Source organism: Phacochoerus africanus, chromosome 6 (genome assembly GCF_016906955.1).
Source record: "Phacochoerus africanus isolate WHEZ1 chromosome 6, ROS_Pafr_v1, whole genome shotgun sequence".
NCBI lineage: Eukaryota > Metazoa > Chordata > Mammalia > Artiodactyla > Suidae > Phacochoerus > Phacochoerus africanus.
In genome coordinates, this window is record NC_062549.1 from 95,848,934 (window position 1) to 95,864,361 (window position 15,428).

The following is a 15,428-nucleotide window of genomic DNA, read 5'->3' on the forward strand; positions in this document are numbered from 1 at the left end:
GTATTTGTGGCAGTTTGACACTATTGTAGAATTATTCTTTAATCCCACAAATCCTGCTGTTTTTTTGTCTTTTTAGGGCTGCACCTGCAGCATATGGAGGTTCCCAGGCTAGGAGTTGAATCGGAGCTGCTGCTGCCAGCCTACCCACAGCCACAGCAACACGAGATCTGAGCCGAGTCTGCGACCTACACCACAGCTCACAGCAATGCCGGATCCTTAACCCACTGAGCGAGGCCAGGGATCAAACCCGCATCCTCGTGGTTATTAGTTGGGTTCATTAACCGCTGAACCATGACAGGAACTCCAGATCCTGCTTTTTAAAAGGTATTAGGGATTTCCCACTGTAGCACAGTGGGTTAGGGATCTGACTGATTTGTTTTTTGGTTTGTTTTGTTTTGTTTTATCCACACCTGTGGCATGAGGAAATTCCTGGACCAGGGATCGAACCTGCACCACAGCAGAAAGCTAAGCTGCTGCAGTGACAACACCAAGTCCTTAACCCACTGCACCACGGGAGACTCCTGGGTGTGTTTTTGGTATAATTAAATTGTTCTAAAATTGATTGTGGTGATTGATATAAAGCTGTGAATATACTAAAAGTTATTACATAGTACATAGTACACTTTATTTATTCATTTATTTATTTTGCTTTTAGGGCCACACCAGCAGCATATGGAAGTTCCCAGGCTAGGGCTGGAATCAGAGCTACAGCTGTCAGCCTACGCCACAGCCACCTCAACACGGGATCCAATCCAAGACCTTTACCACAGCTCATGTCAATGCTGGATCCTTAATCCACTGAGTGAGGCCAGGGATTGAACCCTCATCCTCATGGATACTAGTTGGGTTTGTAACCTGATGATCCACAACAGGAACTCCCTAAGTAGTATGCTTTAAATGAATGAATTGTACAGTATGTAAATTATAAATCAATAAAACTGGTGAAGATACGCGTATATTTATTACATAGGGTCCTTGAACCCTTTACCCAGTTGTAACTGTTTTACATCAGGAAAACCATAAAATTAACATTCACACATACTATCAATTAGACTCGATACTTTAGCCAATTTTTGCATGTACTCATCTGAGTGTGTGTGTGTGTGTGTGTGTAGTAGTTCTATGCAGTTTGAGCCCACCATCATTATAATTTGGAACTGTTCCATCACCACAGAGGAAATCCCTCATACAGCCCTTTTACAGTCACACTCATTCTTCTGCCCCTTCCCTATCCCTTGGATTTAACCTCCATCTCAATAGTTTTGTCAACTTGAGGATGTTATAAAATCAACTAATAACATTTTGAGATTAGCTTTTTTTTCACGAAGCAAAATGCCCTTAAGATCGATCCAAATTGTTGAGTGTATCACTATATTATTTTTAAAAATTGCTGAGTGGTATTACATTGTATAGGTGTACTGTAGTTTAACTATTCGCCTACTGAGGGACATTTGGATTGTTTCTGGTGGGATTTTTTAATTTAAAAAAAGTTTTTTTTTAATTATGGTTATAATTATTAATTATGGTTTAATTATTGACTTATAATGTTCTGTCAATTTCTGCTGTACAGCAGAGTGACCCAGTTATACTTATATATGCATTCTTTTTCTCATATTATCTTCTATCATGTTCTATCACAAGTGATTGGGTATAGTTCCCTGTGCTATATAGCAGGATCTCATTGCTCATCCATTCAAAATGTAATAGTTCACATCTACTAACCCTAAACTCCCAGTCCATCCCACTCTCTCTCCCTCCACCTTGGCAACCACAAGTCTGTTCTCTATGTCCATGAGTTTGTTTCTTCTGTTCTGTATATAGATTCATCTGTGCCATATTTTAGATTCCACATATAAGTGATATCATACAGTATTTGTCTTTCTCTTTCTGACTTACTTCATTTAGTATGAGAATCTTTAGTTCCATCCATGTTGCAGCAAATGGCATTATTTTGTTCTTTTTTATGGCTGAGTAGTATTATATTGTGTATATGTACCACATCTTCTTATTTCATCCATCTATCTATGGACAATTAGGTTGTTTCCATGTGTTGGCTATTGTGAATAGTGATGCAGTGAATATAGGGGTGCATGTTTCTTCTTCGATGAAATTTTGTCCAGATATGTGCCCAAGAATAGGATTGCTGGATCATATGGTAGTTCTATATTTAGTTTTCTGAGGAATCTCCATACTGTTTTCCATAGTGTTGTACCAATTTACATTCCCACAAATAATGCAGGAGGGTTCCCTTTACTCCACAGTATCTCCAGCATTTATTTGTAATTTGTAGGCTTTAACGATAGCCATTCTGACTGGTGTGAGGTGGTACCTCATTGCAGTTTTTTTGTTTTATTTATTTACTTATTTAATTTATTTAGTCATTCTTCCTCATTGTAGTTTTGATTTGCATTTCACATTTTTTCATGTTCCTTTTGGCCATCCTATATCTTCTTTGGAGAAATGTCTATTTAGGTCTTCTGCCATTTTTCAATTAGGTTGTTTGTTTTTTTGCTGTTGAGTTGTAAGATTTTGTGTGTTTTGGAGATGAAACCCTTGTCAGTTGCATCATTTGTAACTATTTTCACTCATTCTATAGGTTGTCTTTTTTTATGATTTCTTTTGCTGTGTAAAAGCTCGTAAGTTTGATAGGTCCCATTGGTTTGTTTATTTATTTATTTATTTATTTATTTAGTCTTTTGCCTTTTTAGGGCCACACCCTTGGCATATGGAGGTTCCCAGGCTAGGGGTCTAATCGCAGCTGTAGCCACAGGCCTACACCAGAGCCACAGCAACACGTGATCCGAGACTTGTCTGCGACCTACACCACAGCTCACAGCTATGCTGGTTCTTTAACCCACTGAACGAGGCCAAGGATTGAACCCTCATGGTTCCTAGTCAGATTCGTTTCCACTGCACCACGACAGGAACTCTGGCTTGTTATTTTTTTTTTATTTCTGTTGCCTTGGGAGACTGACCTAAGAAAACATTTGTAAGGTTAATGTCAGAGAATGTTTTGCCTATGTTCTCTTCTAGGAGTTTTATGGTGTCTTATTTTATGTTTAAGTTAAAAATAAACCATTTTGAGTTTATTTTTGTGCATGGTGTGAGGGTCTACTGTTTGACTATTATACATAAAGCTTCTCTGAACATTTTTGTATGGATTTTGCTATGAATATGTTTTCATTTCTCTGGGATAAAACTCCCAAGCATGCAATTCTTGGGCCATATACTAGCTACATGTTTAGTTTTATAAGAAATTGCCAAACTATTTTCTAAAATGGCTGTACTTACCACTATCAGTGTGTAAGAGAAACCAGTAATAATTTTTTTTAAGTTCCTTATTTTTTTTTCCATAGTCATTCTGAGCTCTCCCTTTCCCTATTACACAATTTTCAGAGTAAATTTTGCTAGATAAAATTCCAGGTTGTGAAAAATCTATTTTGCATACGGTTGAAAATAATACTCATCTTCAATCTTTAAACGGAGTTCCCGTAGTGGCGCAGTGGTTAACGAATCCGACCAGGAACCATGAGGTTGTGGGTTCGATCCCTGCCCCTTGCTCAGTGGGTTGGCGATCCAGCATTGCCGTGAGCTGTGGTGTAGGTTGCAGATGCGGCTCAGATCCCGCGTTGCTGTGGCTCTGGCGTAGGCTGGCAGCTACAGCTCCAATTCGACCCCTAGCCTGGGAACCTCCATATGCCGCGGGAGCGACCCAAGAAATGGCAAAAAGACCAAATAAATAAATAAATAAAAATAAAAAAAATAAAAAGTCAACTATTGGAGTTCCCTTGTGTCTCGGTGGCTTAAGGATCCTGCATTGTCACACAGTGGCTCTGTTTATTTTTATTTATTTATTTATTTTGCTTTTTAGGCCCACACCCATGGCATATGGGAAATTCCCAGGTTAGGGGTCAAATCGGAGCTGTAGCTGCTGGCCTACACCACAGCCACAGCAATGCCAGATCCAAGCAGCATCTGTGACCTACACCACAGCTCACGGCAACACCGGATCCTTAACCCACTGTGTGAGGCCAGGGATCTAACCCAAGACCTCATGGTTATTAGTTGGATTTGTTTCTGCTGAGCCACTATGGGAACTATTTATTTATTTTTAATTATTTTTTTCTTTTTAGGGCCACACATGCAGCATATTGAAGTTCCTGGGCTAGGGGTCGAATTGGAGCTGCAGCTGCCAGCCTATGCCACAGCCACGGCATCACAGGATCCAGGCTGTATCTCTGAACTACACCACAGCTCACAGCAAGGCCAGATCCTTAACCCAATGAAGGAGATCAGGGATTGAACCTGCAACCTCATGTATACTAGTCAGGTTCATTTCTATTGTGCCATAGCAGGAACTCCTACAGTGGCTCTGTTTACTGCAGTGGCTCAGGTTCGATCCCTGGCCTGGGAACTTCTGCATACTGCAGGTGCAGACAAAAAAATTGTTTGTTTGTTTGTTTTTAGGGCCACGCCTGTGGCATATGGAAGTTCCAAGGCTAGGGGTCAAATCAGAGCTACAGCTGCTGGCCTACACTGCAGCCATAGCAACGAAGGATCCCAGCCGAATCTGTGACCTACATCACAGCTCACAGCAACGCCGGATCCTTAACCCACTGGGTGAGACCAGGGATGGAATCTGCATCCTCATGGATCCTAGTCAGATTTGTTAACCACTGAGCCACGATGGGAATTCCCAAGAGCAAAGGTTTTGTTTTTATTTCTTTACCTCAGAATGCATAGCCGCCCTTTTAATTTTTTTTTTTAATGGCCAAACCAGGGACTGAGTTTGAGCTGCAGCTTTGACCTGCACTGCACCTGTCGCAACACTGGATCCTTTAACCCACTGCACCAGGTCAGGAACTGAGCCCATGACCCAAGCAGCTTGGGTTGCTGCAGTCAGATTTTTTTTTTTTTTTAATGGTGGCACCTGCAGCATATGGAAGTTCCCGGGCTTAGGGTCAAATCAGAGCTGAAGCTGCAGGCCTACACCACAGCCACAGCAATGCTGGATCTGAGCTGTGTCTGCAATCTGCCCTGCAACTTGTGGCAGTGCCAGATCCTTAACCCACTGGGTGAGGCCAGGGATCAAACCTGTATCCTCACGCACACCATGTCGTGTTCTTAACCCTCTGAGCCACTTTGTATACTCCCTGCAGTCAGATTCTTAACCCAGTTTACCACAGCAGGAACTCCTTCGTATATGGGAAGTTTTAAAACTATGAATTCAATTTTTTAAATATATATATAGCTATTAAAGTTGTTTATTTCTTCTTGAGTGAAATTAGGGAGATTGTCTCTTTGAAGGAGTTTTCGCTTAATCTAAATTGTTGAATTTATCATATAAAGTTGTTCAAAACATTACCTTATTAATTTTTTCTGTCTATAGGACTGGTAGTGATGTTTCTTCTTTCATTCCAGATATTAGTTATTTGTGTTTCTGTTCTTTCCTTCATATATCTGGCTAGACATTTATCAATTTTCGTGATTATTTCAAAGAACATACTTTCAGTTTCATTGATTTTTTTTCAATTCTTTATCTATTTTTCGTTGATTTGTGCTTTTGTTATTATCTTTCTTCTTATGTTGGATTTAATTTGCTTTTCTTTTTTAAGGTTCTTATGTTAGAAGAATCTTATGGTGGTCATTGGTTTTACATCTTCTTTTCTTTTTTGCTTTTTAGGGCCACACCTGTGGCATATGGAAGGTCCCAGGCTAGGGGTCAAATTGGAGCTGCTGCTGCCAACCTACACCACAGCCACAGCAAAGCAGGATCCAAGCCACGTCTGCAACCTACACCATAGCTCACGGCAACACCAGATCCTAACCCACTGAGCAAGGCCAGGGATCGAACCTATGTCCTCATGGATGCTAGTGAGTTCACTAACCGCTGAGCCATGACAGGAATTCTTCTTCTTTTCTAAAGTAAGCACTTCTGCCATGGTCTATTGGTCATTCAGACCATTCCTGATACAGTGTAGGGGGAACTACACAAGAATGTGGATATCAGGAGGCTTGAATCTGTGGGGGCATTTTGGTGGCTGAGTTTTCTAAATTGGCTCTGTGTTCTCTGATATTATTAGACTTAAAGGCATTACTGATTTCATCCTTATGATAAAGTAAGTGTTGATAGTCCATGATATGCAACAGCTAAATAGCTACTTAAATTATTATCTGTAGACACTACAGTTAAGCGCATATAGAAGGCAAGGCTGCCGTGAAACATGTTAGTTAAAGTCTGGAATATAATAAGGTTTATTGATTGTTGTTTCTAATGTGCTGTATAACATTGGGAAAGAAAATGGTTAGAGCAGAGCTTGGAATTACTAACTCAGGATCCACTTAAGGAATCTAAAAGCTTTTTGACTACCCTAGAAGAGCCCTTATTACAATATTGTTCTGCCATCATAATGCAGCAAAAATCAGCAATAAAGAAATTATTTTATTTATTTATTTATTTATTTATTTATTTATTTATCTGGCCACCCACATGGAGCTCCCAGCCCAAGGATCAGATCCAAGCTGCATCCCCGAACTAAGCCGCATCTAAGCGGCAACCCTGGACCCTTAACCCACTGTGCTGGGCCAGAGATTGAATACGTGTCCTGGTGCTCCCAAGTTGCTGCCAATCCCATTGCACCACAGTGGGAGCTATAATAGACTATTTTTAAAAACCACGTATTTAGAAACTTTAATAATGTACTTCTAAGTAACTCATACATTAAAAAGGGAACCATAGTGGAATGCCATTGAAAGTACCACATTGCAAGAGGGTGTATATAGATGTATGACTGGGTCACTTTGCTGTCCAGCAGAAATTGACAGAACAATGTAAATCAACTATAATAAAAAATATTTTTTAAAAAGAAAGTACCAGAGTTCCCTTTGTGGTGCAATGGAAATGAATCCTACTAGTAACCATGACATTTCAGGTCCGATCCCTGGCCTTGCTCAGTGGGTTAAGGATTCGGCATTGCTGTGAGCTGTGGCGTAGGTTGGCAGCTGTAGCTCCAATTTGACCCTAGCCTGGGAACCTCCACAGAGAGTGCAGCCCTAAAAAGTGAAAAAAGAAAGTACCACATTGCAAAACCTGTGGAACATGGTATTTAGACATCAGTGGTATAAATCTATTAAGAACAATTATCCAGGCTTGGAAACTCTTTGTTACCTCTTTTACCATATATGCTTTTCCAAATATTATTCCCCTGACCCCTGAACATTCTGAGAGTGCTTATTTATTTAAATATTCATTTTGGCTGTACCTGTTGAATGCAGAAGTTCCTGAGCCAGGGATGGAACCACACCACAGCAGCAATCTGAGCCACAACAGTGACACCTGTCAGATCTTTAACCCCAAAAAACTGCCAGAGAACTCCTTAAAGTGCTTTTTAAATTGTTTTTCATATTAAGCATTTAGTATTCTACGTGGTTGATTCTGTTCTTTACTGTTTTAATTGCATTTTATAATTAGGACATGTTAAAATTTTATAACTTTTTCTTATTTGCCTAGCTTTTTTTTTTTCTTTTTGTCTTTTTGCTATTTCTTTGGGCCGCTCCCTCGACATATGGAGATTCCCAGGCTAGAGGACGAATCGGAGCTGTAGCAGCTGGCCTACGCCAGAGCCACAGCAACGCAGGATCCGAGCCACATCTGCAACCTACACCACAGCTCACGGCAACGCCGGATCGTTAACCCACTGAGCAAGGGCAGGGACCGAACCCACAACCTCATGGTTCCTAGTCGGATTTGTTAACCTCTGCGCTACGACGGGAACTCCCTGTCTAGCTTATTTTAAATTTCATTATGCACTCAGCCACGTCCCTCTTTATCACAGTTAACAAGTCTTTTTTTTTTTTTTCCTTGATTCTTTTATTTATTTATTTATTTATTTGCTTTTTAGGGCTGCACCTGCAGCATATGGAGGTTCCAAGGCTAGGGGTCAAATTGGAGCTACAGCTGCCGGCCTATGCCACAGCCACAGCCACACCAGATCCATGCTGCGTCTGTGACCCACACCCCAGCTCATGGCAATGCCAGATCCTTAACACACTGAGTGAGGCCAGGGATCGAACCCAAAACCTCATGGTTACTAGTTGGATTTGTTTCCATTGTGCCACAATGGGAACTCCAGTTAACAAATCTTATATCTGGTTTTATCTCTTATTTCATGTCCATGTTTGCTTATGTACCAAAGCAGTCACTACTGAAAATTTCTGTTTCCTGTAGTAAATACTTAAGAACATGTCATCTCTTCAAAGACCATAGTGGCTTTTAGGTACTATGTTCTCTCTCCTTTTTCTATACGATATAAAATGTCTTCCTAGGACCAACCCATTTTGTACTATTATTACCTTATTCTTGAATTTTGAGAGTTCTATTCATGCCTAGCATATGCTTCCTACTCCAATAGATTTCTTATTGTTTCCCTCCCTGATCACCTAAATATCATCAGAATGATATTTTGCCTCCTCCTTGCCTCTCTCTCCAGCTCAAGAAAACACACCAAATTTATTATCTTACAGTTCTGAAGGTCAAAAGTCCAAAATCCGTCTCAGTGGGTTAAAATAGAATGATGGTCTTTTAAACTGGAAGACTTATTTTCAGTTTAAGATCCAGCCAGCAACCTTTTAAAAATAAAGAGAAAATCAGAGCCATTATTGCAGATGTGATAGTTGATATATGTTTCAGGGCTTCTTTAGAAAATAGATAGGTTGGAAGTTTCCACTCTGGCACAGTGGGTTAAGGATCCAGCATTGCTGTAGCTGTAGCACAGGTTGCAACTGCATTGTGTGTTCCATCTCTGACCTAAGAACTCCCACATGCAGAGGGTGTGGCCAAATAAAAAATAGTTAGATACATACATACATAGATTTTTGCCTTTAAAGAGAAAATGGGAACATAGTTGAACGTGAGGACTCTATTTACCTGTATGGATACTCCCACAAAACCTGTTCTTATTTTTAGGCAGGAGAGGACTGTCTTATCCCAGTATCTTTTTTTTTTTTTTTTTTTCCTGTTTTGGCTGCCCCTGTCTCCCCCCCCCGGCATATGGAGTTCCTGGGCCAGATCCAAGCCACAGTTGTGACCTAAGCTGCAGCTGGGGCAATGGCAAATTCTTAAGCCACTGTGCCGGGCCGGGTATCAAACCTGTGTCTCAGCACTCCCAATATGCTGCTGATCCAATTGCACACAGTGGGGACTCCCACTGATGTCTTTTTTTTAAAAATGTTTTTCTTTGTCTTTTTCTTTCTTTAATTTTTTTTTCTTTTTAGTTTTTTCTTTTTTTGGTGTCAATTTTTATTTTATTTTACTTTTTTATTTTAAATGATTTTTTCTATTATACTGGTTTACAGTGTTCTGTCAATCTTCTATTGTACAGCAAGGTGACCCATAGTTTTTTCTTCTTACAATCTTTTTTCTTTTGCTTTAAAAAAATTTTTAAAGGATTTCCCTTGTGGCTCAGTGTGTTAAGAACCCAACATAAGATGTGGGTTTGATCCCTGGCCTTGATCAGTGGGTTAAGGATCTGGCATTGCCACAAGCTATAGTTCACAGATGTGGCTTGGATCCTGAGTTTCTGTGTCTGAGGCATAGGCTGGCAGCTGCAGTTCTTTTTTTTTTTTTGGCTTTTTTTGTTGTTGTTGTTGTTGTTGTTGCTATTTCTTGGGCCGCTCCCTCGGCATATGGAGGTTCCCAGGCTAGGGGTTGAATCGGAGCTGTAGCCACCGGCCTATGCCAGAGCCACAGCAACGCGGGATCCGAGACGCGTCTGCAACCTACACCACAGCTCACGGCAACGCCGGATCGTTAACCCACTGAGCAAGGGCAGGGACCGAACCCACAAACCTCATGGTTCCTAGTCAGATTCATTAACCACTGCACCACGACGGGAACTCCCCAGCTGCAGTTCTGATTCAACCCCTAGCCTGGGAACTTCTGTATGCCACAGACGTGGCTGTAAAAAGAAAAAATTTTTTTACCCTTGCATCTTTAAATGATCTCTTTCTTTTCTTCTGAATGGCTTGTAATGTTCCTTTGCCTTTACAATGTATATACTTAACTGATGGCTCTCCAAAAATCTTCCTTTTTAAAATTCTGACTTCCCTCCCTTTGCTGATAAAACTCTTATTTCAGGAAATTTTATCTATTTTCCATGACTGTGATACTTATTTTAGGTTTATCAAAATCCCTTTCATTATCATTGAGCGATGGTAACTGTGCTCTTCCATAAACAGGAACAGTTATTTATTCATTTTCTTTTTATGGCCATACTTGTAGCATATGGTAGTTCCTAGGCTAGGAGTTGAATCAGAACTACAGATGCCAACCTATACCACAGCCCCAGCAATGTGGGATCTGAGCTGCATCTGCAATCTATACCACAGCTTTTGGCAACACCGGATCCTTAACCTACTGAGTGAGGCCAGGGATCAAACCCAAATCCTCAGGGATACTATGTCCGATTTTTAACCCACTGAGCCACAACAGGAACTCCTATTTATTTCTTTTATTGACAGAAACTGATTGAGTAACACACTAATTCACTGATGCTTTATTTATTTATTTGTCTTTTTATGGCCACACCTGCAGCATATGGAAGTTCCCAGGTTAGGGGTCAAATCAGAGCTGTAGCTGCCGGCCTATACCACAGCTACAGCAAGGCAGGATCCAAGCTGCCCCTGTGACCTACACCACAGCTCACTGCACCTCAGGCTCCTTGTCCCACAGAGCGAGGCCAGGGACCAAACCCGAGTCTTCTGATGGATACTAGTCAGGTTCTTAACCTGCTGAGCCACAAGAACTCCCTGCTGATGCTTTAAATGTGATTAGAACAGTCCCTATAAAATCTGTTTTGCTCTTTTTTTCCTACTCTTACAGAATAAAAATATTCAGCCTATAAAATTTCCAATTATACATCAGCAGGAAGTGAAGATTTATTTTCCTATCAAGCTTACGCCCAACTTTCTGGCATTTCCTCATCATCCCATGGGAATGTTATATCGTTATAAAGTACAGGTATGATATCCTATAATGAGAATTCACAAGGAAGGGTCAGTTTATCTGATAGCTTAATTTATTGAAATTTCATTATCGTCAAATTTTAAGCCCCCTAATCTTAGTAATATAACTCAGTTTTTGGAGACAACCAAATCATACTGTTTAATACTGTCATCCTAACAAGACTTGGTGTACTTTCTGTCTCTCTTCCATATATCCTTTCCTTGTGAATTTTATAGTTTTATCAAGCTCCCTTGCATTCTTTTTTTTGACATATTGCAATAGTGCCATTACTAATCTCCCTTTGGGATTTCCCTTCTCTATTTAGCTACTTTAGTATGGCATCACATTTTCTCAATTTTTCAGAAGTGGTTTATTTATAGTTTTATTATTTCCTAAATTTTATTTCGCTAGATTTTATATCTTCATATAAATTCCATTTTTCCTCCTATACTAATTAAATATAAGTTTATATTTTTTCACAGGTAGAGGGTGGCAGTGGCAACTTCACCTGGACCTCTTCTAATGAAACAGTGACCATGGTAACCACTAAGGGAGTGGTAACAGCAGGCCAGGTCAGGGGAAACAGTACTGTTTTGGCCCGAGATGTACAAAATCCCTTTCGATATGGAGAAATTAAGGTAAGCAACTCTTCAAACAACTTTGATATCTCCTCTGAGACACTGCTGTTTAAATTTAAATACAGTGACCCATTTAAAAATTTTTTTTCTAGAAGACTATAAGTCAACTATAATTAAAAAAAATTTTTTTTATAAAAGAGGATGGAAGTTCCCATTGTGGTGCAGTGGAAAAAATCCGACTGGTATCCATGAGAATGCAGGTTTAACCCCTGGCCTTGCTCAGTGGGTTAAGGATCCAACATTGCTGTGGCATAGGCCAGCAGCTGTAGTTCCAATTCGACCCCTAGCCTGGGAACTTCCATATGCCACAGGTGCAGACTTAAAAAGAAAAAAAAAATTTTTTTTCGCACCTGCGGCATATGGAGGTTCCCAGGCTAGGGGTTGAATTGGAGATGTAGCTGCCAGCCTATGCTACAGCCACAGCAATGATCTGAGCCAATCTGATCAGATCTGAGCCTCGTCTGCAACCTACACCACAGCTCACAGCAATGCAAGATCCTTAACCCACTGAGCAAGGCCAGGGATTGAAACTGAAACCAAATGTTTCCTAGTCAGATTCATTTCTGCTGCGCCATAACGGGAACTCCAGAAAAAATTTTTTTTTAATTTAAAAAAATTATAGGGAGTTCCCGTCATGGCACAGTGGTTAAGGAACCCAACTAGGATCCATTAGGTTGTGGGCTCGATCCCTGGCCTTACTCAGTGGGTTAAGGATCCTGAGTTGCTGTGAGCTGTGGTTTAAGTTGCAGACACGACTCGGATCTGGTGTGGATGTGGCTATGACTGTGGCATGGGCCAGCGGCTACGGCTCCAATTTGACCCCTGGCCTGGGAACCTTCATATGCTTCCATTACAAAACAAAACAAAAAATTATAAAGGAGGATAATGTGAAAAAAAGTGGTATATAAATGTATAACTGGATCACTTTGCTGTATAGCAGAAATTGACAGAACATTGTAAATCAATTGTAATAAATAAGTTTTTTTCCTATTTTAAATTGGCTGTTTAAAACAGATGCTCATAGCTCAACAGGTGGCATAGCTGTGGCTTGGGTCACTGCTGTGGTGTGAGTTTCATCCCTGGCACTGGAACTTCCCCATGCTGTGGGCACAGCCAAAAAAAAGTATGCTCAACTCTAATCTGGAAGGGCATATTCCTTAAATATTCCTGGAAGTGGATTGAATCCTGCTTCACTTAATAACCAATTATATAATGCCTATCTTTGTTTCTTCATCTCTAAAATGAGGATAATAATAGTATCTACCTCAAAGTGTTACAGTCAGAATTAAGTGAGATAGTGTTTACCCCAATGCTGTAAATATTTTCAATACTTAATGTTATTTATTTTGTTATTGTATTCTGTCATTATGATCATGTATATGACCTTTATAGAAACTGTATTTCTAGTCTCATATTTTTGGTTGTCTGTTTCTATAAGATTGAAAACTTATTTTTAACATGTTATAAACCATCTTCTATTTTCTCCCTCTCTTAATATATGTTAACATATGTTGTCATTCCCTATAGGACTTAGCATGTTTCTTATCAGCCAGGGAACATTTACTGAGTGCCCTTAAGTACTTAACACCATACTAGGTATCATAGGTCATTCAAAGAAACAGCATATCATCCCATCTTTAAAGAATCTGAAGTCTAGGAATCCCCTGGTGGTGCATCAGGTTAAGGATATGGTATTGGCACTACTGAGGCTCAGGTCACTGCTGTGGCACAAGTTTGATCCCTAGCCCAGGAACTTCTGCATGCCACAGCTACAGCCAAAAGGAAAAAAAAAAATCTGAAGTCTAGCTAGAAAGATATATTCACATGAAAAGTTAATAGTGTTTTTAGGAAATGATATGTGTAGTATTTTGAAGCAGTATATGATTGAGAGCTACTTGAATTGTATAGTAAAAGTACTATTAGTTAATAAAAGAAAAAAACCTTGCGGATATGACTAGTCAGGACTATCATGAAGAGGTGGGAACTTTTTCTTTGGCTACACCCTCATATGTGGAAGTTCCTGAGCCAGGGATTGGACCCAAATCACAGCAGTGACAACACCAGATCCTTAACCAGTTGTGCCACAGAAGAACAAAAGGTGGGAACTTGAAAAAGCCTTTGAAGGAGGGAATCAACCTAAGGTCTAAGGATCAAACTCAACCTCCTACCTTTTGTGTGTGTGTGTGTCTTTTTAGGGCCACACTCGTGGCATATGGAGGTTCCCAGGCTAGGGGTGGAATCAGAGCTATAGCCGCCAGCCTATGCCACAGCCACAGCAACAGCAACACAGGATTCAAGCTGCATCTGTGACCTACACCACAGCTCATGGCAATGCTGGATCCTTAACCCACTGAGCAGGGCCAGGGATCAAACCCGAACCCTCATGAATGCTAGTCGGTCTCGTTAACTGCTGAGCCACGATGGGAACTCCCAACTTGCTAACTTTTTGGTAAATTAAGTTTTATCAAGAAGTTCCTGGAGTGGTTAACGAATCCGACTAGGAACCACGAGGTTGCGGGTTTGATCCCTGGCCTTGCTCAGTGGGTTAACGATCTGGCATTGCCATGAGCTGTGGTGTAGCTCGCAGACGCGGCTCGGATCCCGAGTTGCTGTGGCTCTGGTGTAGGCCAGCGGCAACAGCTCCGATTCAACCCCAAGCCTGGGAACCTCCATATGCCACGGGAGCAGCCCAGGAAAAGGCAAAAAGACAAAAAATAATAATAATAATAAAATAAAAAAATTCCCTGGTGGTCTAGTATTTAGCATTTGGCTCTTTCACCAGGTTTAATCCCTGGTCTGGGAACTGAGATCCCACATCAAGCCAGTAAACACCACGGTCAAAACACAAAAATGAAATCAAAACAAAAAACCCAGTTGGAGTTCCCCGTGTGACCCAATGTGTTAAGAACCCAATGCTGTCTCTCTAAAGATGCAGGTTTAATCCCTGGCCTCACTCAGTGTGTTAGGGATCCAGGGTTGTCACAATCTGTGGCATAGTTTGCAGATGTGGCTCATATCCTATGTTTCCATGCTGTGGCATAGGCCTGCAGCTGCGGCTCCAATTCGACCCCTAGCCCAGGAACTTCCATATGACAAAGGTGTGGCCATAAAAAAGAAAAGAAAAAAAAAAATCGCAGAAACCAGCCATTCTTTTTTGGGGGGTGGGGGGACCCACCTGTGGCATATGGACGTTCCCAGGCTAGAGGTTGAATCAGAGCTGCTGCCAGCCTATGCCACAGCCACAGCAACATAGGATCCAAGCCATGTCTTCCACCTATACCACAGCTCACAGCAATGCTGGATCCCCAACCCACCCAGCAAGTCCAGCGATCAAACCCACATCCTCATGGATCCTAGTTGTGTTCATTAACCGCTGAGCCATGAAGGAAACTCCCAGACATTCATTTATATATTCTCTATAGTTACTTTCAGTCAACAAGTACAGATTTGGGTAGTTGCCACAAGATCATGTGGCCCCCAAAGCCTAAAATAATTGCTCTCTGGCCACTTACAGAAAACATTTGCTGACCCCTGCTGTCAACAATGGTAAGCCAACACAGATTTTTCACGATGTCAATAATATGGCAAAGCTTGTGTTTGGAAAGATATTTAATTATTTTTATAGCCTGACAGTAACAACTAAAATATTTTTTAAAAGGAATGAAAGTTGCTCAAACTAGTAGACTAGAATGAACTGAAGGGAGAAAGTGAAGACAGAGTATCCAGTTAAGTAAGAACTAATGAAATGGTATTGAAAATAGGGGAGACAGCATTAAGATGGTGTAATA

At 40.7% G+C, this 15,428-nt stretch overlaps 1 protein-coding gene across 2 annotated transcripts in view; it reads left to right on the plus strand.

The window, feature by feature from the left end:
- Positions 1-15,428, plus strand: part of NUP210L (nucleoporin 210 like) — a 129,788-nt gene that overhangs the window by 30,481 nt on the left and 83,879 nt on the right. For both annotated transcript variants that reach the window (XM_047784527.1, XM_047784528.1), the window contains exons 11-12: positions 10,880-11,017; positions 11,485-11,640. In XM_047784527.1, the coding sequence (XP_047640483.1) occupies positions 10,880-11,017; positions 11,485-11,640 (294 nt within the window). The remainder of the gene's footprint in view (positions 1-10,879; positions 11,018-11,484; positions 11,641-15,428) is intronic.